Source organism: Colobus angolensis, unplaced genomic scaffold (genome assembly GCF_000951035.1).
Source record: "Colobus angolensis palliatus isolate OR3802 unplaced genomic scaffold, Cang.pa_1.0 Scaffold293, whole genome shotgun sequence".
In the NCBI taxonomy this organism is placed as follows: domain Eukaryota; kingdom Metazoa; phylum Chordata; class Mammalia; order Primates; family Cercopithecidae; genus Colobus; species Colobus angolensis.
Genome location: NW_012116188.1, coordinates 2,228,619 through 2,252,982, shown reverse-complemented (window position 1 = coordinate 2,252,982; position 24,364 = coordinate 2,228,619). Strand labels below are relative to the sequence as shown.

At 37.9% G+C, this 24,364-nt stretch overlaps 1 protein-coding gene across 6 annotated transcripts in view; it reads left to right on the top strand.

Annotated features, from left to right (window-relative positions):
- Nucleotides 1-3,178: 3,178 nt before the first annotated feature.
- RAB18 (RAB18, member RAS oncogene family) overlaps nt 3,179-24,364 on the top strand; it is a 36,023-nt gene continuing 14,837 nt past the window's right edge. For 3 of the 6 annotated variants that reach the window (XM_011949229.1, XM_011949227.1, XM_011949224.1), the window contains exons 1-2: nt 3,248-3,511; nt 9,015-9,070. In XM_011949229.1, the coding sequence (XP_011804619.1) occupies nt 3,444-3,511; nt 9,015-9,070 (124 nt within the window). In that variant the 5' untranslated portion in view covers nt 3,248-3,443. Of the gene's footprint in view, nt 3,512-9,014; nt 9,071-24,364 lie in introns of all 6 variants that reach the window. The other 3 variants (XM_011949226.1, XM_011949228.1, XM_011949225.1) reach the window with 3 other exon arrangements.

Here is a 24,364-nt window from a genome sequence, read left to right as displayed (position 1 = left end):
CATGTTGGTACCTGTTCACAGAATGTGAGTTCTCCAAGCAGCATTTCTCTTCTCTTCATTACTGATGCAATTACTGACTAAGGGTGGAGAAAAGTCAATGGCCTGAATCTGTTTTTACCTGTCATCTGTTGTCTATCTCTGGGGCTGCCCTCTGTAGGAATGTTACTGACAGCAACATGTGATGGACCTTCTCCGTCACATCTCCAAGTGGTATCACCATTTCAATTTCTTCCTACGTACTAGGCTTGCTCATTGCTCATCCCAAACTTCAGGTCTTAAGAATATTGCCATAGACATTCCTTTATGAGGTGATCATATATTTGGAGTATGGTAAAAATAATTAATACTAGACGACGGATCCACAGGGGAAAGGGCAGTCAGGTATGTCTGAAACCTAAGAAAAGATTTGGCTGTGTTTTCCAGGGATATAAAGATAATATTATATAGAACAGAACACCTAGGCCAAATTGTTGGTTAGAAATGCCATCTCCTTGGTTCGTTTTTTTAGTGTCTTGCTATCTGCCCTGAATCTTGGAACCACTGCTCTAAAAGAGTTCTGAAAAATTTTGCCTTCAAGGTTCACCTTTACATAAAATTCACTATGGCTGAAACGAAGCTCATATTCCCTCTTGTTTCTGTCTTGGGTTTTCTCTCGGATTGGTAGTGCTGAGGCTTGAAACATTTGGAGAAATGTTTGATGTTTTTCTTTCCCTTTTTTTCCCCTCTTTTTTTCCCTCTCCTTCACTAAGCATGGGACAATTATTCCTTGTGTCTTTTACATACATCTCTTTATTGCCAGCCCCCATGTAGGGATGTCTTGGCAGTTGTGTATGTTGGCCTGAAACTCAGGAGAAAAATCTCAGCCAGAGATATAAATTTGGGGATGAAGAAGCCAAGAAGGCAACCGGGGACAGTGTAAGTAGAGCAAGAAGATAAAACCAGGCTAAAATCCTAAAGACAAAATTGTTTAAAAAATGAGCAAGAAGATCACAGAAAGAAAAACAAACTGAGAAATAGCCAAGAGGTGGTGCATGCCTGTAATTCCAGTAATTCAGGAGGCCGAGGCAGGGGGATTGCTTGAGCCCAGCAGTTTGAGACCCGCAACATAGCAAGATACCATCACTAAAAATCTTTTTAAAAAATTAGTTAGGCGTGGTGATGCATGCCTGCAGTTCCAGCTACTCAGAGGCTGAGACAGGAGGATTACTTCTTGAGCCCAGAAGTTAGAGACCACCCTGGGCAGCATAGCACTATCCCATCTCTTAAAAAAAAAAAAGAAAAGAAAAGAAAAGAAAAGTAAAAGAAAGAGAGAAAATAGCCAAGAGATAGAGGAAATCCAAGAGAAAATGATATTGCCAAAGTCTGTCAACAGTATTACAGGTTGCAAGAGATCGCCCTGGATTTATTGATGAAGTTTTTGTTTTTGTATTTATCTTGGTGTGAATAGTACCATGCAATGGTTCTCAAACTTTTTGGTTGTATAGATTATTGTATATCTTACAAACTATTGAGGACCTGAAAGAGCTTTTGATTATAAGAACCCCAAAGAGATTACATCTCTTATTTATCCTACTAGAAATTAAAACTGAGAAAATTTTAAACATGTTAATTTATGTAAAACAATAATAAACCTATTACCAGTTAATAGAAATATTTATGAAAATAACTAAAATAAAAAAATTGAGAATAGTGGCAATGTTTTACATTTTAGGAAATCCCTTTAATATCTGGCTTAGTATAATAGAAAACCATTAAGTTCACATACCTTGTTTTGCCTTCAATCTGTTTTGCTATTACATGTTATTAGTATATAGCCTCTGGAAAACTCCATTATATTATTATTAGAGAATGTGCATAAAAAATATTAACTATGAAAATAGTTTGATCTTGCAACCCCCCTGAAAGGTTTTCAGGAATTTCTAGGGATCTGGGGACCCCACAGCAGGAGAGCTTGACAATACTGTGAACCTCATAAATAAGGTCTTTTTGTCATAATGGAAAGTAAGCTAGATAGACTTGACTGAAGTTTCAAGGGCTATTTGATGAGAAGGGGAGGTTGTTTCATTGACATTATTCTCTAAGGTTAGGAATGGACTCTACAACATTCATTCGATTAATTCATTCAGGATACATTTATTTAGCACACATTATGTGCCAGGAAGTACTCTAGATACTGAAGACATACCAGTAGACAAAATAAAAAATCCTTGCCTTCATGAGACTTCTGATAAAGTAGTAAAATATATAGTGTATCAGAGAGTGGTTAAGTCCTATGCAGAAAAACAGTGTAAAGAGGTCTAGAGAATGCTGGAGGGATTTGCATATTTCAGTAGAATGGACAGGGAAGGCCTCTTTAAGAATGCAACAGTTGAGCAAAGACCTGAGGGAGGTGAAGCCATTTGGATATCTTTTGAAAGGGCTTTTCCAGCTATTTAACAAATTAATTTCTTAACATTTGAAATTTTATTTATATGTAGTCTTTAATCAAATATCTATTGTATATGACATTAGCTGCAGGTACAAGGAAATCAGACAAGAGAACTGAGGTTTATTGAGCACCTGCCATGTACCAGGCACTGTGCTAAGTATTATGAATGAGGTTTGGTGTCTTCACTAAGATTTACAACTTAATGCAGGAGGCAAGGTGTAGACATACACTTCCTGCAGTGTGGGTGTAGCAGTTCTTATGAGGAGGAAGAGATGGCTTGAAGTTGCACTGCCAGAAGTAATGCACTTGACCAACCTGATGTCTAGGCCTCCATTTCAAGATGAATTAGGGTGTGGAGGGTGCTCTCCACTCTAACAGAGGGAAAGCCAGCAGGTTAATACCTGATCACACCTTTTATAGAGCGCTTTGGTTAACAATATGTCTTCACAAGTTAACTCATTTAACCTTCATAACAATAAGAAGCAGATGTTCTAAGAAGTGTTACTGTGTCTCTCAGAGATAGAGAAAGGCTCAGAAAGCCGGGTAGTATGACAGGCAGTTATAAGGTAGAGGTGGACCTAAATTTAAGATAATCTGCTTCAAGCACAGTGCTTTACCCACCGCAGTGCAGCTGTTATGAGCAGCTGCTGAAATAAAATAGCTTGATATTCTCCTGACTCAGTCCTCCCACTGACTCGATAGGAGGGTTAGGTTGAGGTTGGGGCGGAGCTAGACCTCATGTAGAAGCCAACGAAGTCACACACAGCTCTCCTCACCTGCGCTTGCGCAGGGGAGGAACACGCAGTCCGGAAAAACGCCGGGGATTCTGGGTTGCGCAGCCGTGGAGCTACCTCAAGGCGGAACTGGGGCGTCCAGGGCTTCGGCAGCCTGAACACCCGGTGTGAAAGGAAGGTGGCAGCCGTGGAGCGATGCGCATGCGCAGCAGCTCACTCTGCTGAAGGGCTGAGAGGCGCACCGGGGCGGCCAGCTGGGGTCGGAGCGGAGCGGGGTCAGGATGGACGAGGACGTGCTAACTACCCTGAAGATCCTCATCATCGGCGAGAGTGGGGTGGGCAAGTCCAGGTGAGGCGGGCGTGCGGGTCGTGACGAGGGTGACTGGGCTCTTTTCTGTCCCGGTGGCTGCTGTCTCCTGGGCCGCGACGGGAACTGTAAACTGCGGCGGCGGGCGCGGGCCAGGCTTGGGCCGGCTCCACTTGCGCCCTCCTCGGCCTCTGGGCCGCGCTCTCCCGCGGCTTCTGCTCCCCCTCCCCACCCCCGCCTGCCAGGTTCCCGGCCTCTGCCAGGCCCAAGTTCTCTGGGTCGCTCTCCCTCCTGTGGCGCCGAGAAAACACCATTCCAAGGGCCGCCGCTCCGCCGGCCGGTTTGCTGCGCGGAGCTCAGGGCGTGGCGGGCTGGTTTGGGCCCGAATCTGGCCGGGGGGCGCCTTGCCTCGAGCTCTTCGGGGTTCAGGTTGCCTGTCACCCCGAGACCCGGGAGACGTAACTTTCCCACTTGAGGGTTTCTGTGGGGCCTTCTCTAAATACATAATGTCCTCGGGAAGTTTCGTGACGCCTTAGGTCCCATTCCTGGCCTGTTCGGGCGCAGCTTAATGTCGCTTCTTTTACTTTTTTATTAGTCGGCTGTGAAAGTACTCCTGGATCTTGTGACTGCTGGAAAATTTCGCTTTAGTGTAAGGTCCGAGTGCTTCAGCCGTGGGTCACCTTTGAAAATAAAATGTAATTGTTATTTCTCATTTTGCCACATCCTATGGAGACAGAAGATAAGTGTTGTCTTTTCATTTTTGACTTTTTTCCTTGGGGAAAATAATATTGACAGTGGAGTTGAGTGTAAGGTAAGACATGGATCTAGGGGGATGTTGCTAGAGGGTTGTGATTTCATCCAGGTCTTGGAACAGAGTTCTCCAGGTGAAGACATTCTTGCCGTGTGATTATGAGTAGGTTATGTTCAAGGCCGTCCTGATCCTTAAACCACATTTACACTCCGGGGGCTGTAATAAGTTTCATATTTTAGCTATACTTTCTGATACACATATCTTTCAAATGATTTTTTATATTTCATAAATTGAAGTAGCCTTCATTCTACAAGCTAGAATGAAAGCTCTCCTCAAATAACTTGTAAAAGTCACTTTGTAAAGTCTTACTTTTTAAAAGCTTCTTCAGAATGTGAAAACTTATGTAATATATTCTGATATTATTTATTTATTTATTTATTGAGACGGAGTCTCGCTCAATTGCCAGGCTGGAGTGCAGTGGCGCGATCTCGGGTCACGGCAGCCTCTGCCTCCCGGGTTCAAGTGATTCTCCTGCTTCAGCCTCCCGAGTAGCTGGGACTACAGGCGGGCACCATTATGCCTAGCTAACTTTTGTACTTTTCGTAGAGATGGATTTTCACCATGTTGGCCAGGCTATGGTCTCGATCTTGACCTCGTGATCCGCCCACCTCGGCCTCCCAAAGTGCTAGGATTACCGGCGTGAGCTACCAGTTTGACAACACGTTTTCATAGTGTTCCTCATGTAATGTACTCTGTGTCTACCAGAATGAAGGATTTGCACATACCAAGGAATAGAATAATGAAATACTATGAATTAGCAAACCAGCATGATTTGTCGGTGTGTGTGTAAAAGGGATGAGTAAAATTATTTACATGATCATCTGTTATTGCACATACATATTTGAGGGTTAAAAAGTTAATGTAAACATTGTCTTAATAGGAATTTCATAGCCTTGTGATCTTTCTTTTTCTTTTCTCCTTTTTTCCTTGAGACATGTTTCTCATTTAAGTTCAGTCATATGAAATTAGTTTTTGAAGTCAAGAATGATTGATTGTCATTTCATGTAGTTCAACCCAATACATGGTCTGTTAGCACTTTTTCTAAATGTATTGCATGGATGACAAGTTAGGGTGTGTTAAAATTTTCTGGAAGGTTAACTGGAGTATATAAACAAAACGCCTCTGCTCTACCAGCTGTTTTTTTGAGACAGGATCTTGTTCTGTCACCCAGACTGGAGTGCGGTGGCATGATCATAGCTCACTGCAGTCTCAATCTCCTGGGCTCAAGTGATCCTCCCACCTCAGCCTTCTGAGTAGTTGGACTATAGGCACAAGTCACCATGCCTGACTAGTGTTTTTTATTTTTTATAGAGAGGAGGACTCACTGTGTTGCCCAGGCTGGTCTCGAACTCCTGAACTCAACAGCTTCTCCTGCCTTGACCTCCCAAAGTGCTAGGAACATAGGCATGAGCCACCAAAACCGGCCCTACTTCTAAAATTTTTTTCATAGATGGGATTTTCCTATGTTGCCCAGGCTGGTCTCAAGCACACGGGCTCAAGCCAATCTCCTGCCTCATACTCCTAAATTGCTGGGATTACAGACAAGAGCCGTGACACCCAACCAAGGTTCTCCTTGTAGAGTAAGGCCTGTTAAGTGGATTTATAAGTATCCCTAGTTCATGTCACCGAAACACATTTACCATGGGCCTAATCTGTTTTAAACTTTTTCCTCAATACATGGCAATGGATTATCAACTGCTCACAGCAAGATTTTGACACTTTGTTTCTTTTGTGAAAGGATTACATACAGTGAGAAAGTTGTCTTATTTGTCTAGCTAGATATACATTATTTGCCTATATGATATGCTATGGAAAGCAATCTTGAACACTTATGTTTCTGGATAAGATGAGAATAAATGACTCCACTAAAATAGAAGTTTATGCCTTTTAAAGTGAATTAGCACAAACACGTTTGTCGTGGATATGATCTTAAAGGATTGTTTTAACCAAGTTGGTTTCTATTTCATTACAGAGCTGGAGCTAGTGGAAGTGAGATAGCACTTGTGTTGTTGGGGGAAATCAAAGGATATGTTTAATCCGAATTAGTGGATTACTTTCTAGTGTATTTCATAGTGTGAGAGTCTAAGGGGTATGTGATAGTAGTCAGGAGATCACGATTATGAAACTGGGGTTGCCACTTGTGTGACCTTGTGTGTGATACTTGAATGCTGTAGGCCTTCATTTCAAAAGTGAGGGGGTTGGAATAGAAACCTCTCAGACCCTAAATGTATAAGACTAGGATTCTGTGGCTAGGCCTGGTGTGGTAAAGAGTAGCAGAACGTATCAAGAACTGAAAGGGATTAGAGAGACCTATTATCTAAATTGCTGTCCCTCCTATGCCCCTTGCCTTCACTTTTTTTTTTTTTTTTGGTGAATTTCATTTGTAAATTTAAAAAATACAGATTAGTCGTAATCACACTGTTTATTATAAATTTGGTTGCATCTAAGTGCCGTGGTGATAGTTACTCCTTCCATCTCTACTTCTGCGTGGAAAACATTTTGCTCCTTTAACTTTGAAAATATGAGGGTGTAACTATACAATACTATAAGAATGGTGTTTCTGCCAGGTGCAGTGGCTCATTCTGTAATCCTAGCTACTCAGGAGGCTGAGACAGGAGGATCTCTTGAGGCCAGGAGTTCGAGACCAGCTTGGGCAACATAACGAGACCATGCCTCTAAAAAAATAAAAATGAAAAAATTAGCCAGCAGTGGTGATGCACACCTGTCATGTCAGTTACTTGGGGGTCTAAGGTGGGAGGATTAGTGAGCTGCAGTGGTGCTACTGCATTCCAGCCTGGGTGACAGAGTGAGACCCTGTCTCTAAAAAAAAAAAAAAAAAAGGTGCTTCTTAATTATTTTGAGATTGTTAGTTCCTTTCAATATCTAATAGAGAAATGAACTCTCTTCCCCTTTCAAAGTCTGATAGAGAAATGGACTCTCTGCCTAGAAAAAGACATAAATAGAATTTAGAATACTTTTTGGGCTACCAGGGTACCCCGTCTAAGATCTGATGTGTACCCAGAGCCTGTATTAAAATTTGTTGCTTCACACCATGCCACCAATTCCCTGCCTCTCCTGATAAAGTACTGTTAATAACAAAGGCCTTTTAAGGATTAGCAATTATGAGAGAAAAACCTCTGACTTTGTGTCTGCACATTGCCATATGTTCAGTAAATAGTACCCAATATCATAATTATTGTATTATTATGATATTATTACAACTAGTCTACAAGGTAATGTTAACTTAAGTTTTTGTGGTAATATTTTCTGTGGTGACCACATGTAGATATTATGTATCTTTTCTTAAATTATGGTTAACTGAGTATGTTGGGAGAAAAGAAAAATTTTATAGGTAGTCTTTAAGAGTCTTACTAGTATTGTTACCTACGTTCCAAGTAAGTAAATATAGTCAAGATGTTAGGTGGATAAATCTAGAATTTGACTCTTCTGTTTTACTTTGATTTTGTGATGCTGGTTTTATGGTAAACAGAAGAAAACAAAACCAGTAAAGGAGAGTTAACCCTTCAAATATAATTAATGACAGTGGGTTTGGAAACTACCAGGAGGCCATTATGTTTTGCAAAAACTCTATGGACAAAACATACCTCTACCAGCAATAATCACAACCTATAGAAAAAGTCATAAGATTTTTCTATAATTTAAATACCTGATGGCTGTTTCTTTGATTTTATTCATGCAAACAGGTCAATTAGGATAGTCTTATACTTCAGAAGTTAACATGAGGGAAGGTTGAATGACTTTAAAATCAAGGGCTTTAACAAAAGCTTAGATTTCATTTTTGAAGAGCTTCTAATAACTGACACTTCTGCTTCATAGTAAGTAAAATAATTCTGGAAGATGTAAAATCTTAGAGTACCCTTCTAATCTGGCGTCTTTAGCTTTTTATCCCTTTTTATCCCTTGGCGTCTTTAGCTTTTATCCCTCCTTTCTAGTTTCTTATCATTTCCTAGGTTTAGTCCTTTGTTCCCTCTCGCCATAACCTTGGCAGTTGTCTTCCGTTGATTTTCTTCCATTTTTTGTTAGTATTAACGTTTTAAAACAAAGAGCAGTACTTGTCATAGCTTTCTTTAAAAGCCTCCAGTAGCCTCCAGTTGCCTACTTGTTTTTATACACTCTACCTAGTGTTTGCCTGAGTCTACCTACTCTGTCCTGTGATCTTTCTTTTTACCTCTCTTTTTTACTATATTCTCTGTTAGGTAGTAGCCATACTGCGTGTTACAGAATGCTTGGCTTTGATATGTTTCTGGTTTTGCTGAATTCAGAGTGGATTACACAATCAGATTTTTAAAAGCTAGTTTGTTGCATTCTAAGGGACTTTATTTTTTTCCCTTTTCATCTGTGTCAGTTAAAGCATGACATGCTGCTAGTATCATTTTCTCAGAAGGACATACCAGAACAGTTAAAAAACAACAACAACAACAAAAACCCCCACCTTTTGTACTTGGGGGATTGTGTAGGAGACCATGGGGAATATATTTAATAGTAAACTACTTTGCTCTTGGGATTTTTAAATTGCCTTTCTAGTAATTTAATTTTTCTGTGTATACCTGCTCTAGTTAGTAATTTAATTTTTCTGTGTATACCTGCTCTAAGAGCAGGCCTACATCATTTATTATCTGCATCTAATAATGTGTGACCAAATAGTCATGAACACATTTATCATATGATGAGAAAATTCAAGTTCCCAACCTGTCTTTTTAATATCTCTTTCAGCCTGCTCTTGAGGTTCACAGATGATACATTTGATCCAGAACTTGCAGCAACAATAGGTAAGCCTGTGTTTAAAAATTCTATAGAAATGGCTAGTGTTTTCTTGCCTTTGGCCTGTTTAATCTAAATCTTTCTGCTTTCCTCTCACCACCCCACTGCCTCCATGTCTGTTGAAATCTTATTTGTCCTTCAAGACTTATTTTGGTATCATTAAATCTCTGAAGCCTTTCTAGATCTTACCAAGAGAAAATAACTTCCTTATCTGTTGTCTCATGGCACTTTATTAAAACTGCTAATGTGATTATCGGTACACACATTTCTTTCCTATACTATGGATTGTCTTTTATTTTGTAATATATAACAGTTATATTTGAATACTTACTGTATGCCAGGGACTGCTACTAAGAGGAGGGTTTATAATATTGAATAACAAACTTGGTCTCCGTCATCATGGACCTAACAGAATGTGTTAATTTTGTATGTTCAGCATTTGCTACAGTGTTTGACATGTATTCTTATCTTCACATATGTATTGATACTAGTTATTAAGGATTGTTAGGAGCAATGATACTTAAATGCCTTTTAAGGATAAAATTTAGATCGCCTGAAAGTGGTTAGTCACACTAACTTATGAGAATATATGAGAAGATAGAGGTAAGTATTTTGGTATCATGTGTTTAGACTGGAGACAACGTAAAGGGATGAAGAGACCACTTGGAATAGTTGAAAGGTAGCTGAGCTGAGTCAGAGCTAGGTAATAGTCTTGGTTGGCTTTGCCTTGAATTATGTGTAATCTTGATGAAGTCACTTGACTTACTAACTTCATCTGTAAATTGGGAGGATTTGGGGAGAGAGAATACTTTTTTTTTCAGCTTTAAAATTTCATGATCTGATGAGGAGAATATAGTAAAGATGATTCTAGCATTATTGTCAGGGAAAATAAAGAGTTTTTCTTAACTGCCTTTATTTGTTTTCATTTATTGTGTGTCTATTTTTAAAATTTTATTGTGAAACAATTTCAGACTCACAGGTTTGTAAAAATAGTACAAATAATTCATGTGTATCCTATTAAATTACTCCAAATGTTAATGTTTGTCACATTTGCTGTATCATTCTCTCTCTACATACACACAGCAGCATTCTTTTTTAAAAAAAATGAATTGAGAGTAGTTTGTAGACATGATGTCTTCAATGTCTGCATACTTTAATGTGTATTTCTTAAATGAGCATAGATACATTTTATTGCCTATTCACAGATTTTATCAGTTGTTCCATTAATGTCTCATATACCAAAAGACAAATAATTGTTTCGGGTCCAGGATCACACGTTGAATTTAGTTATTTCTCTTTAGCCTCTTTTATTTCATTTAATTAATGAATTAATTTATTTTTGAGACAGAGTCTTGCTCTGTCGCTCAGGCTGGAGTGCAGTGGCACCATCTCAGCTCAGTGCAACCTCCACTTTCCAGGTTCCAGTGATCCTCCTGCCTCAGCCACCCGAGTAGCTGGGACTACAGGCTCATGCCACCACGCCTGGCTAATTTTTTTTTGTATTTTTGGTGGAGACAGGGTTTGCCATGTTGGCCAGGCTGGTCTCGAGCTCCTGACCTCAAGTGATCTACCCATCTCAGCCTCCCAAAGTACTGTGATTACAGGTTTGAGCCACCGTGTCGAGCCTCTTTAGCCTCTTTTAATCAACAATTCATCAGTCTTTATTTGCCTTTTCAGGGCCTTGACATTTTTGAAGAGTAAATAATTATTTTGTAGAATGTCTCTCAATTTGTGTATGTCCAGTGTGTCCTTACAGTTTGATTCAGATTATGCAGTTTTGGCAGGAATTCCACAGAAGTGTTTTTCAGAGCATAGTGTCAGGAGGCACATTGTGTCTATTTATCCCATTTACTAGTGGTGGGACTTTGGTTACTTAAGGTGATATATGCCAGCTTACTCCTCTGTGAAGTTATTTTTCCCTTCATAACTAATATATATATTTATTGTAGAGAGATACATTGAGACTATATAGGTATCCTCCTTCTTACACTTTTTGCCCTCTTGTTGTAGCGTCCATTGATAATTCTTGCCTGTGACAAGTGATAAGGACAGTATATGATCTTGTCATTCCAACAGTGATTGTTATCAAATGGGGATTTTTAAAGAAATGCCATCACTCTGTCTACATATCTTGCTTGGAATTCTGTAAGTAAGAGCTCTTTTTTTTTTTTTTCTTTTTTTATGAGGCAGTGTCTCGCTGTGTTGCCCAGGCTGGCCTCAGACTCCTGGGCTCAAGCGATCCTCCTGCCTCAGCCTCCCAAGTAGATGGAACTACAGCCATGCACCACCATGCCCAACTCAGGAGGAGCTCATGTTTGTTTGTTTCTTTTTCTTCATATGAACTCATGGTGCCTGTAAATTTTCAATAAATTAGGCATTACTTAGCTTTTGCGTGATCCTAACATTTACAGATTTACTGTTATTTGTGTCATAGGAAAGGGAATCATTTAAAACACTAATTCAAAATCCATTGTAATTTGGCTTTATTATTATTATTTAATTAATTATTATTATTTTTTTTTGAGACAGAGTCTTGCTCTGTTGCCCAGGCTGGAATGAAGTGGCACAACCTTGACTCACTGTAGCCTCTACCTCTCTGTTCAAGTGATTCTGGTGCCTCAGCCTCCTAAGTAGCCGGGACTACAGGCATGCACCACCACACCTGGCTAATTTTTGTATTTTTAGTAGAGATGGGTTTTGCTGTGTTGGCCAGGCTGGTCTTGAACTCCTGGTCTCAAGTGATCCACCCACCTTGGGCCTCCCAAAGTGTTGAGATTATAGGTGTGAGCCACTGTGCCCAGACTGGTATATTATTTACTCCTATAAAAATTACTTAGTAGTAAAACCTTATTTTGGTCAAAACCAGGAGGAGAGTGTGTGTGGTTGCTACGGAGCAGGTGCTACGTAGCAACTGGCAGAAAAATAAACTTGCCTAAAGTTAAAATTTTACTGAAGGAATGAACATACATATAATATTAACTGTCTACATTACAAACTCAAATGGAATTTGGGGACTTGTAGCATGCCAAATCATGGGTTGTCTTTATTACTAAAAAGGCTTTGTCTTCTGCAAAGACACATATTAAGATTATAGTATGCTGGTGAAAATATATATAATTTGTTCCTCAAATATGTTGAACAAAGTATCTTTTACATTGAAGCATCAGATTACTTTCTGCCTTAGGTAATAACATGTATATATATATATGTGTACATATGTAATTTTTGTTTTTGTTTTTTTTGAGACGAGAGTCTCTCTGTGTTGCCCAGGCCGGAGTGCAGTGGTGCATGATCTCAGCTCACTGCAGTCTCCACCTCCCAGGTTCAAGTGATGTTCCTGCTTCAGCCTCCCAAGAAGCTGGGATTACAGGCACGTGCCACCATGCCTTGCTAATTTTTATATTTTTAGTAGAGGTGGGGTTTCAGTATATTGGCCAGGCTGGTCTTGAACTCCTGACCTCAAATGATGCACCTGCCTCAGCCTCCCAAAGTGCTAGGATTACAGGCGTGAGCCACCATGCCCAGCCCACACATGAGTTTTAAAAATAAAAACAATTACTTAATGACCTTGTGAAAATTAGTGTTTTATGGAAAATTGGTGTTTTACCTCACAGTAAAATAGTAGTAAGGAAAGTGTATTGTTACCTTTTAGTAACTTAGTGAGACACTTAAGTTTCCGTCTTGTATAAAATACTCTTTTAAGATAATTGTTGGATTTGCGATTTGCAGATGGTACTATAAAGTTAGCATTTTTCTTTGTTGGCAATTAGCTAAAAACAACAAAGAGAGGGAAAAACTGACACACAAACCCAGCATTCCACTAAACTAGAAAACAGTTAAAAACCCCAAGCCACAAAATAGGTGGAATTGTTGCCAGGAGCAGTGGCGATCAGGCTGGCTGCATGTGGGAAGAAGTAGATAGAATGCCACGGCTGTGGAGCTCAGAGACAACAAGAAACATGAAACTGCAAGGCCCCCCTGAGGTATAAAACCTAAACCCCTTGTTTACAAAAGTGAAATGGGTTTCTTCAGCTCAAGGCAGGAGCTTTCCTGCACCTAGTTTGATTCTAAGAAGTCGGGGAAATGAAGCCAAACAGGGAGTCACATAAACAAACCATTTTTGCAGGAAGTAATATGTGTCTATCTCTACAGCAGTTGGGGAGGAGATGACTGCATTGTGAAAAACCTCCAGACTGCCTGTCTGCACTGGCTGTTGAGAAGTAAAACGCTAAACTGTCTGTTAGGTAAATCTCTGAATCACGAAAAGGTTGTCAGTTCAGAACTGGAGGCACTCTGGCCTTCTGCATGAACCTCCTACAAATATCAGGTTCCGTACAACCAGCACTTTTTCAAAGATGAGTAACCAAAAGGAATTCATTAAGCTTGACTGCCACAAATGTTTGGAAATCAGAAAGGAAGAAAGAAACAGAAAAACAAAGGACAAATGAAGAACAGTAACCTAAAATATTGCCATAAAGAAGATGAACATTGTGACCAAACATTTTGCCATGAGTTTAGAAAGCTTAATGAAGTATTTACTTCATTAGCAGCTCAAAGCAGTTGATATAAGAGGCCAGGGAAGAAATGGAGTGATTGCATGAGAAAATGCAAGGTAAGCTGATTGAGTGGAAAGAAAAATAAATGAAATTAGAAAATAAAACCTTTACTGAAATGAAGATGAAATGGAAGGGATCACATAGATAATAGAGAACTGTGGAAGATACAACAAGAGACAGAGTCTAGAAATGGAAAAAGCAGGTAGAATTTACCAAAATTAATGAAAATGTTAAAATGAATTAGAAAATGATAGATACGGAAATCAGAGAAGGAAATCCAACATATGCATGTTGAGACTCAGAAGGAAACATACCGAAACACAAATATTTAAAAATGTAGTACAAGATAACATTTCTGACGTAAAAATAAACAGTCATACACACAAAATTGCAGGTTTTTGTTTTTTTTTTTTGAGGCAGGGTCTTGTTCTGTCGCCAGGCTGGAATGCAGTGGCACAAACAGCTCACTCCAGCCTCGACCACCTGGGCTCAAGTGATCCATCTGAGCCTCCTGAACTGGAACTACAGGCACGTGCCACCATGCCCGGATGATTTTTGTATTTTTTTGGAGATGGGATCTCACCATTTTGCTTAGGCTGGTCTTGAACTCCTGGGTTCAAGCAGTCCTCCTACCTTGGCCTCCCGAAGTGCTGGGATTGCAGGTGTGAGCCACTGCTCTCAGCCTGCAAAAGTATCTTGACCAGTTTTTTTGTTTGTTTGCTTATTACATAGGAGTGTTTGATAAAAGATAGTATTGGGTTTCTTTTTCTGCTATGACAGGGTCACATGATGGTCCTTAATCAGGTACTTACTAAGTAATTGGTAGCATAGATGGCATTGGTAAGCATGGAAATTCTATCCTGTAGAAATTAGTTATACTAATTTTATATAATCTGATTAGGCACAATTCGCTTTACGTTGTTTTTTATTTTTTATTTACCTCGTTTTATGTAACTTTTGAATATAAAAAGGGTGCCTTAAAAAACTGTTTTCAAATAAAAACCTAGGAAATGAATGTAAAACCATTTTTCTACTTCAGACTGGCTCACACATATTTCTTAATCTATTTTAAGACTTATAATTGTTAAAATATGTGAAAATGTCTTTTGAGGGTTGGCATATTTCAACTACACTTAGACAAATTGTGGTTGTTATGGGTTGATGTTGTTTCCTTAGTGAGCTTTCAAAAATACCTATGACTTCTGCTGGGCGCAGTGGCTCATGCCGATAATCCCAGCACTTTGTGAGGCCAAGACAGGAGGATCACTTGAGCCTGGGAGGTCAAGGCTGCAGTGAGCTGTCATCGTACCACTGTATTCTAGCCTGGGTGATAGAGCAAGACCTGTCTCAAAAAAGAAAAAAAAGAAAAAATTTCATGACAAGCTTAAATAATATTGGAATTATCTGTTCTTTAAGGGTTACATTTTACCTGTTGAATCAATCTGATCCTCCTTCCTTCTTTACCATTCCAACCTCTTCAAGTTTTCTATTCATGGAATAGTCTTGGGAGTGTAACTGGGAAAGTATTCATTTTCTCTTGAGTTAGTTGCACATAGTATTATTTTAAACTTTTCATTATCTGTGATTGTGGCTCTTCATTTCTAAAATTGTCTATTTTTGTTCGTCTCCTAAGGAATGTATCTATTTTATTGTTTTGAGGATTGCTTTAATTTTTTTCCCTTGTTCTTCCTGCTTTTCTTTTGGCTTTTTTTTTTTTTTGGCTTGTTAACATAAATATTAAGTCCCCTTATTTTTAATCCTTATTCTTTGTTAAAGATGTTCTCTAGGAACCAATTCTGTGTTCCATAGGTTTTGGTATGGAGTATTTCTTTGTCATTGCTCTGGATACTTTGAATTTCCAGTTTTGTTTTCCCCTTTGAACATTTGAAATCTTTGGGCCAGGCACAGTGGCTCACGCCTGTACTCTCAGCACTTTGGGAGGCCGAGGCAGGTGGATCACTGAAGGTTAGGAGTTCGAGACCAGCCTGGTCAACATGGTGAAACCTCAGTCTCCCCTAAAAATATAAAAATTAGCCAGGCATGGTGTCAGGTGTGTGTAATCCCAGGTACCTGGGAGGCTGAGGCAGGAGAATCACTTGAACCCAGGAGGTGAAGGTTGCAGTGAGCCAAGATCGCACCACTGCACTCCAGCCTGGGTGACAGAGACTCCATCTCAAAAAGAAAAAAAAAAAAGAAAGAAAGAAATCTTTGATTTCTATACCTTAGTCTATATTCCTTAGGCTATACCTTAGTCAGAAGGCTGGGGCTAACTCCAGCCTCCCAACTTCTAATTTGGAATTCTTTTAATTATTTCACAGGATATCAACCACATATTTGACCTGAATGTCAGAGAATGCTAAATATAATTAAGAGGGAAGCAGTAAAATTTGGGTCCACTTCTCATACTAATTCAGATTATCAGCTAGAGTTGAAAAAGAAGTAAGAAAAGGTTGAAAATAGATGACTCAGGCAAATGCAAAAATGCAAAAGTGATATGGTAAAATAAAGCCTAAGTTAGGTAGAATTTAAGGTTAAGGCACTGGACAGAATCAAGTGGATAGTATGTAATGTTGGCCCAGTAAATTAACTAAGCGGCTATAACAGTCATAAATAAGTAGGCACCAAACTTAGAAGCTCTCTATAAAAACTTCAAAACTCAAGAAAAGAATTCGATGAGGGCCAGGTGCGGTGACTCAGGCCTGTAATCCCAGCACTTTGGGATGCTGAGGAGGGCAGATCATCTGATTTCAGGAGTTCGAGACCAGTCTGTCCAACCCAGTGAAACCCTGTCTCTACTAAAAATACAAAAATTAGCCAGGCATGGTGGCTTACACCTGTAGTCCCAGCCACTCGGGAGGCTGAGGCAGGAGTATCACTTGAATCCAGGAGGCAGAGATTGCAGTGAGCTGAGGTTGCGCCACTGCACTGCAGCCTGGATGACAGAGCGAGACTCTGTCTCAAAGAAAAAAAAAGAATTTGATGAAAACACAGTTGTATTAGATTTGCTGCATTTCTTTTGTAGATAGATAGACCCAAAAGATACAGATAAAGGCATAGGGAATTGGACTAACACAATCAGCAAATCTTTTGAATAAAGATCTCACTACTTTAAAAGCCCGTGGAACAGTTATACAGAATCAGTCTCAGACTTGACAACAACAAAGTAAATCCTAAATTGAAAGGAAGTAGAGGTTTTACAATACACATTCTTGATAATTTATTCTTTCAGAAAATATTTTTGATCTATTGTGTTTCTTACATATGAGTTCATAGCAGTATTTTTTTAAATTATACATTAAAGTTGATTTTTTTGATGTACAGTTTGATTTTTAACATACATATTAAAACAAATGTTTATGGTCATATAATTGCCACCACAGTTGGCATACCAAATAGTTCCATCATCCCCAAAACCACATACATGGTGCTATCGCTTTCTGTTCTATTCTAGTCTGGTCCTCCTGCCTCTAACCTCAGCAGCCACTTATCTGATCTATAGTTTTATCTTTTTTGAGAATGTCACATAAGGGGAGTCATATGGTATGTTACTTTTGAGACTGCTTTCACTTAGCTTGATGCCTTTGAGCTTCATCCAAGTTCCTGTGAATTGTTTGTTCCTTTTTATTGCTGAGCTATATTCCATTGTGTGGATGTACCACAGTTTTAGTTGGTTTATCTGTTCATCTATTTTAAGACATTTGTGTTGTTTCTAGTTTTTAGTGATTATGAATAGTCCTGTTGTAAACATTCAGGTACAGGATTTTGTTTCTTTAGAATACATACCCAATAATGGAATTCCTGGGTCATATGGTAAATGCATATTTAACTTTGGAAAACAGTTTGGCCATATTTTTATAAAGTGGTTGTATCATTTTTACATTCCCACTAGCTTCATATGAGAATTCTTATTCTTCTGTACCCCTCACCTTTTATATTTCTACGAGCGGCCTTTTAAATTTTCATCTTATTTTCAAATCGGTAAGTAGGTATGTGTTCAGATCTCATTGTGGTTTAATTTGAATTTTGCTAATGACTAATGAGGTTGAGTATCTTTTTAATGTCTATATACACATTTATATAGATTGTATATATGTATTTTTTTTGCAGTGTCTGTTCAAGTTTTTCATTAATGTTTAAGTGGGTTTTTTGCTTTTTGTTGGGCTTTGAGAGTTTTTAAAATATATTCTGCATTTAAGTCCCTTATTAGATGATATATGTTTGCAAATGTTTTCCTCCCAGTCTCTGGCTTGTCTTTTCATTCGTGTAAAAGTATATTTCTAACAGCATATGTTTTTTATTTTGATGAAATCTAATTTCTTAATTTTTCCATTTGTGGATGATGATTTCAGTGTTGTATCTTTTGTCTGATAGAAGGTTGCAGTGATTTTCCCCTGTGTTATCTTCCAGAAGTTTTATAGTTTAAAGTGTTACATTAAGTATAATTTTTTGAATTAAGTTTTGAATACAATGTAAGGTATGAAGGTCTTTTTTTTTTCCTGGCATATGGATATCCAGTTGTTCTAACACTATTAGTTGAAAAGACTGTCCTTTCTACACTGAATAGCTTTTGTGCTTTTGAAAAATTATCAATTGATATGAAACATATGAAGAACAACACATAATAAACCAACAAAACAAAGTGGGATTTATCCCACAAAGGAAAAGTTGGTTTAACATTGAACAAAAAAATCAGTGCATACTTCACTACTTTAAACTAAAAAAGAAATATCACATAATCATCTCAATAGATGCAGAAAATGCATTTGAAAAAAATCCAACATGTATTCTTGATAACATCTCTCAGTAAACTGTGAATAGAAACCTGATAAAAGGATATATATAAAAAGCATACAGCTAACATCACACTTAATGATGAAAGAATGTTTTCCCCTTAATATAAGGGATAGAATAAGGATATAAGCTCTCACCACTTCTATTGTACTAGAAATTTTTAGGCAGGGCAGTAAGACGAGAAATGCATCCAGATTGGAAAAGAAGAATGTAAAAATCCACAGAAATACAAAATCCATATTTAAAGTGTCAATTGTATTTCTATATATTAGTAATGAATAAAAGGAAGACGAAAAATTTAAGTAAAATTTTAAATAAAAATCTATGGAATACCTAGGGCTAAATTTGCCAAAATTGTCAAAGATATGTAATACTGAAAATTACAAAATACTTTCAGATTAATTTTTAAAGGCCTAAATGAATGGAAAGATACAACTTTTTCAGTAGCCATAAGATTTAATACTGCTAAGAGGTCAGTTCTCCCCGAAGTGATCTATAGATTCAACATAATCCCTATCAAAATCCCCAGCAGGCTTTTATTTTTAAATCAACAAGCTGATTCTAAAATTCACTAGGAAATGCGAAGGAAGTAGACTAGCCAAAACAACTTGGAAAAAACCCAAAGCTTTATCACCATTGAGTATGACTTAGCCATGGGTTTTTCATATGTGGTGTATATCATGTTGAGGAAATTCCCTTCTATTCCTAGTTTGTTGAGTGTTTTTATCATGAAAGGGAATTGAATTTTGTCAAATGCGTTTTCTGCATCAAGATGATCATCATGTGTTTAAAACCCTTCATTCTCTTAGTGTGATATATTACTTTGATTCATTTTTTTTGAAGTTCAACTGTTCTTGCATTCTGGGAATAAACTTGATTACTGATTCAGTCTTCTTACTGGTTATGGGTCTATTAAAGTTTTCTGTTCATGAGTAAATTTTGGCAGATTGTATATTTGTTAAAATTTACCGGTTTAATTTAGGTTATCCAATTCGTTGACATACAGTTGTTTATAGTATTCTCTTATGATCCTTTTTTTTTCTGTAAAATTGGTAGTAATGGCCCTATTTTCATATCTGAGGTTTGTAATTTGAATCTTTTCTCTCACTCTCTCTTTTTTTTTTTTTTTAAGTTAATCTAGTTTAAAAGTTTGTCTATTTTGGTAATCTTTAAGAAAAAACAACTTTGGTTATCAGTTTTCCTTACTGTGTTTTATTCTCTAATTATCTTTGCTCATATTATTTATTACTTTTGCCCTGCTAGCTTTGCACAGAGTTTACTCTTCTCTTTTAGTTCCTTAAGGTATGAAGTTAGGTTATTGATTTGAAGTTTTATTTCCTTTATAATATATTCATTTACAGCTATAAATTTGTGTGCCGGGCGTGGTGGCTCATGCCTGTAATCCCAGCGCTTTAGGAGTCCAAGGCAGGCAGATTACCTTAGGTCAGGAGGTCGAGGTCTGCCTGGCCAAATGGTGAAACCCTGTCTCTACTAAAAATACAAAAATTAGCCAGGCACAGTTTCGGGCACCTGTAGTCCCAGCTACTAGGGAGGCTGGGATGGGTAAACCACTTGAACCCAAGAGGCAGAGGTTGCAGTGAGCCAGTATCGCACTATTGCATTCCAGCCTGGGTGACAGAGCAAGACTCAATCTCAAAAAAAAAATGTGTGTTAACATTGCTTTCACTGCATTCCCTAAGTTTTAATATATTGTATTTTTATTAGTCTCAAGGCATTCTCTAATTTTTCTCTGTGATTTTTATTGGTTGTTTAAAAGGGTATTGTTTCATTTTCATGTATTTGTGAATTTACCAGTATTCTTTCTGATATTAATTTCTAGGTTTATTCCATTGTAATCAGAAAAGCGGTTTGCATGATTTCATTGTTTTTATATGTATTAAGACTTGTTTTGTAGCCAACATAGGGCCTATCCTGGAGAATGTTTCATGTACACTTGAAAAAAATTTGTTGTTGTATGGAGTATTCTTTTGGCTCTAATTGGCCTTCAAACCCTTTATTTTCTGTTGATAATATATCTCAGTACCCTATTCATAATTGGAAGTGGTGTATTAAAATCTCCGACTGTTTATCATATGAAAGAGACACTTGCACGTGCATGTTTATAGCAACACAATTCACAATTGCAAAAATATGGAACCAGCCCAAATGCCCAGCAATCAACGAATAGATAAAATGTGGCATATGTATACCATGGAATACCACTTAGCCATAAAAAGGAATAAAATAATGACATTTGCAGCAAACTGGCTGGAATTGGAGACCATTATTCTAAGGGAAGTAACTCAGGAATGGAAAACCAAATATTGTATGTTCTCATTTATAAGTGGGAGCTAAGCTATGAAGACACAGAGGCATAAGAATGATACAGTGGACCTTGGGGACTCAGGAAGAGGGATGAGGGATAAAATAACAGCATACTGGGTACGGTGCACACTGCCCGAGTGATGGGTGCACCAAAATCTCGGAAATTACCCTAAAGAACTTATCCATGTAACCACATACCACCTGTTCCTAAAAACCTATTGAAATAAAAAAAAGTAAAATAAAGTATATGGGAGGATTAAAAAAAAAAAAAAAAAGAGGGTGATGTGCTTTGGTTCTGCGGGGAAAGGAGGAGGGAGGCATGAAAGCTCCATGTTTGGGACCCTCCCAGACCTCATCTTTATATGTTTCTCTTTTTGGTTGGTCCTGATATTGTATCCTTTGTAATAAAACTGTAATTTTAAAAATCTAAATAAAATGTAATTTGTGAAAAAAAAAAGGAAAAAAGACGTTTTGGAATTCTGTCAGGCAATAAAAGTAATCAGTATTTTCAGTGGAGGTCTTGTGTTTAGGAAAATAAATAAACAGAATCTCCGACTGTTGTAACACTGTTTTTCCATTTAATTCTATCAGTGTTTGCTTCATATATATTGGACTTCTGTTCAATGGTGTATATGTTTATAATTGTTGTATCTTCTTGAGAATTGGTCTTTTTATCAAAATATTTTGTCTTTGGTCTCCTAACAGTTTTTGACTTAAAAGTCTATTTTGTCTGATTTTAGTATAATTACCTTTGTTTTCTTTTGGTTACTATTTGTTTGGAATATCTTTTCCTGTCCTTTCACTCTCAACGTATTTCTAGACCAAAAGTGAATCTCTGATAGAAAGCATGTAGTTGAATTTTTAAAAAGTATTCTGCCAATCTTTTGATAAGAGAGTTTATTCTATTTGCATTTAATATACCAATAAGGAAGGACTTCTACCATTTTGCTATTTATTTCCTTAAAGAGTTTTTGTTTCTGAATTCTTCCATTACTGCCTTCTTTTATGTTTAGGATTTTTCATAATAATATGCTTTGACTCTCTTCACATTTCCTTTTTTATCTGTATTCTATAAATATTTTCTTTGTGATCTGTTTCAGTAAATTCTGGTAGCTTTTAATCTTTCAAGGAAATTGTCCCTTTTATCTGGGTTGTCAAATTTATTGGCATAAACTTGTTCATAACATTCTGTCATTCCTTTAACCTCTGTACAATCTGTGAATGGTGTGATTTTTTTTTTCATCCTTTATAATGTTTTTTGGCTTCTTTTTCCTGATCAATTTGACTAGAAGTTTATCAGTTTTATTGGTTTTCTTACAGAACCAACTTTTGGATTCATGGATTTTTGTTGTTGTTTTTCTGTTTTTAATTTCTGGTTTGAACTTTATTTTCTTTCTTCTACTTCTTTGGATTTATTTTGCTGCTTTTTCTGTTGTCTTAGTTTAGAAGCCTAGGTCATTGATTTTAGGTTACTTTTCTGATGTGGGCATTTAGTGCTGTAAATGTTCCCAAAAGTATTGCTTTAGTGGCATCATACAAATTTTGATGTTGTGTTTTTCTTTTCATTTAAAGTATTTAATTTAAAATACTTAGAACAATTTCATTATGATGTCTCTGAGTTTTTCTTCTTTTTTTGTTTTTTGCCAGGGGCTTATTGAGCTTTTTTGATCTGTAGATTTATATTTTTCATCAAATTTGAAATTTTTCAGCCATTATTTCTTCAGATATATTTTTCCTCCCTTCTCTCTTGTTTTTCATCAACTCCATTGTTTGCATATTAGGCTGCTTGAAGTTGTCCCACAGATGATTGATGGTCTCTCATTTTCTTTGAATCTTTTCTTTCTGCTTCCTTTTGGGTAGTTTCTATTGCTGTGTCATCACATTCACTGATGTTTTCTTCTGCAGCGTCTAATTTGCTGTTAATCCCATCCAGTGTATTTTTCATCTCAGACATTGCCATTTTTACCTCTTTTTTTTGAGACAGGGTGTTGCTCTGTTATCCAGGCTGGAGTGCAGTAGCACAACCATTGCTCATTTCAGCCTCGACCTTTCAGGCTCAAGCCATCCTCGTACCTCAGCCTCCTGAGAAGCTGGGACTACAGGCACAAGCCACCATGCCTGGCTAACTTTAAAATTTTATTTTTGGCCGGGTGTGGTGGCTCATGCCTGTAATCCACTTTGGGAGGCCTAGGTGGGCGGATCACGAGGTCAGGAGAGTGAGACCATCCTGGCTAACATGGTGAAACCTTGTCTCTACTAAAAATACAAAAAATTAGTCAGGCGTGGTGGCGGGCGCTTGTAGTCCCAGCAGCTGGGAAGGCTGAGGCAGGAGAATGGCGTGACCCTGGGAGGCAGAGCTTGCCGTGAACCGAGATCGCTGCCACTACACTCCAGCCTGGGCAACACAGCAAGACTCTGTCTCAAAAAAGAAAAAAATTTATTTTGTCAAGACAAAGTCTTGCTATTTTGCCAGGGTTGGTCTTGAACTCCTGGCCTCAAGCGATCCTCCCACCTCAGCCTCTCAAAGTGTTGGAATTATAGGCATGAGCCACTGTGCCCAGCCCATTTTCATCTTTAGAAAGTTCTATTTGATCTTTTTTTATGTCACTCATGTCTACTTAACTTTTTGAACATGTGGTGTACAGTTGTAACATCTGTGTCAGTTCTGAGGTAGTTTCTACTGATTGATTTTTCTCCTCTTGGACAAGACATATGCTTCTGCTTCCATTAATATCTTCTGGTCTCTCATTCACATATATCTACTGTTGAGTTCGTATTTTCTTTGTCCTTTTTCATGAAGGTTGTTTTAGTTAAAACTAGATAATATAATTAATGGAACCTTTGAAATAAGCAGTAAGTGCCACATGAAAATTTACCAGTGTGCCCAAAAAAAGATTCTTGCAAAGAAACTGAATTAAAGATCATATTAAAAATGCAAGCACAAATGGACAAGAAAAAGCTGAGATGACAGTTCTTCTGTTTCTGTTGTGAGCTCCATGTTATCCACATGAAGAGATTTGGTAAGAAACTGGCAAAATCAGATCTCTCAAAAAGACTCCCGCTGCTGCTACCAATTAAGGCAAATTATCCACTTACAAAAGAGAAGCATGGTGAAGAAGCAGTTTTAGCATGTGAGATCTGAACAGCTCAGTTGCTGCATGTGAGATTCACTTGCTGCATGTGAGATTCACCAGAGGAACCTAGGGAAGATGACTGGGGACTTTAGGGGTCTGGATTTAGATTAGGTGCCCCTTCAGGCTACCTGTTTCTGTTAGCTTTGATGGCAGGACGACAGTGGGCAGTGTCTCCTGTGGATAGTATTGGTAAGTTTCAGATATAATATGTCAAAAGCATAACTTAGACACATTGTTAGTTATTCACATGCAAATTATTCTTATGTCAGAGACAGTCATTAGACTGTTGACAACAAACATGCAAAACCAGGAAATAAGAAAAGAAAGAGGAGATGGGGTATGGGAAGAAAACACATACATTCTGGAAGTGGTGGGTTTCTTTTCTTGGGTAAACAAATTAGCTGATAGTTAGGAAAGATGTTTGTCTGCTCTTGAACATGTACCTGGGATTATTAAGAAAAAAATTAGTTATTTATATACTTCCTGAAAAACTTTG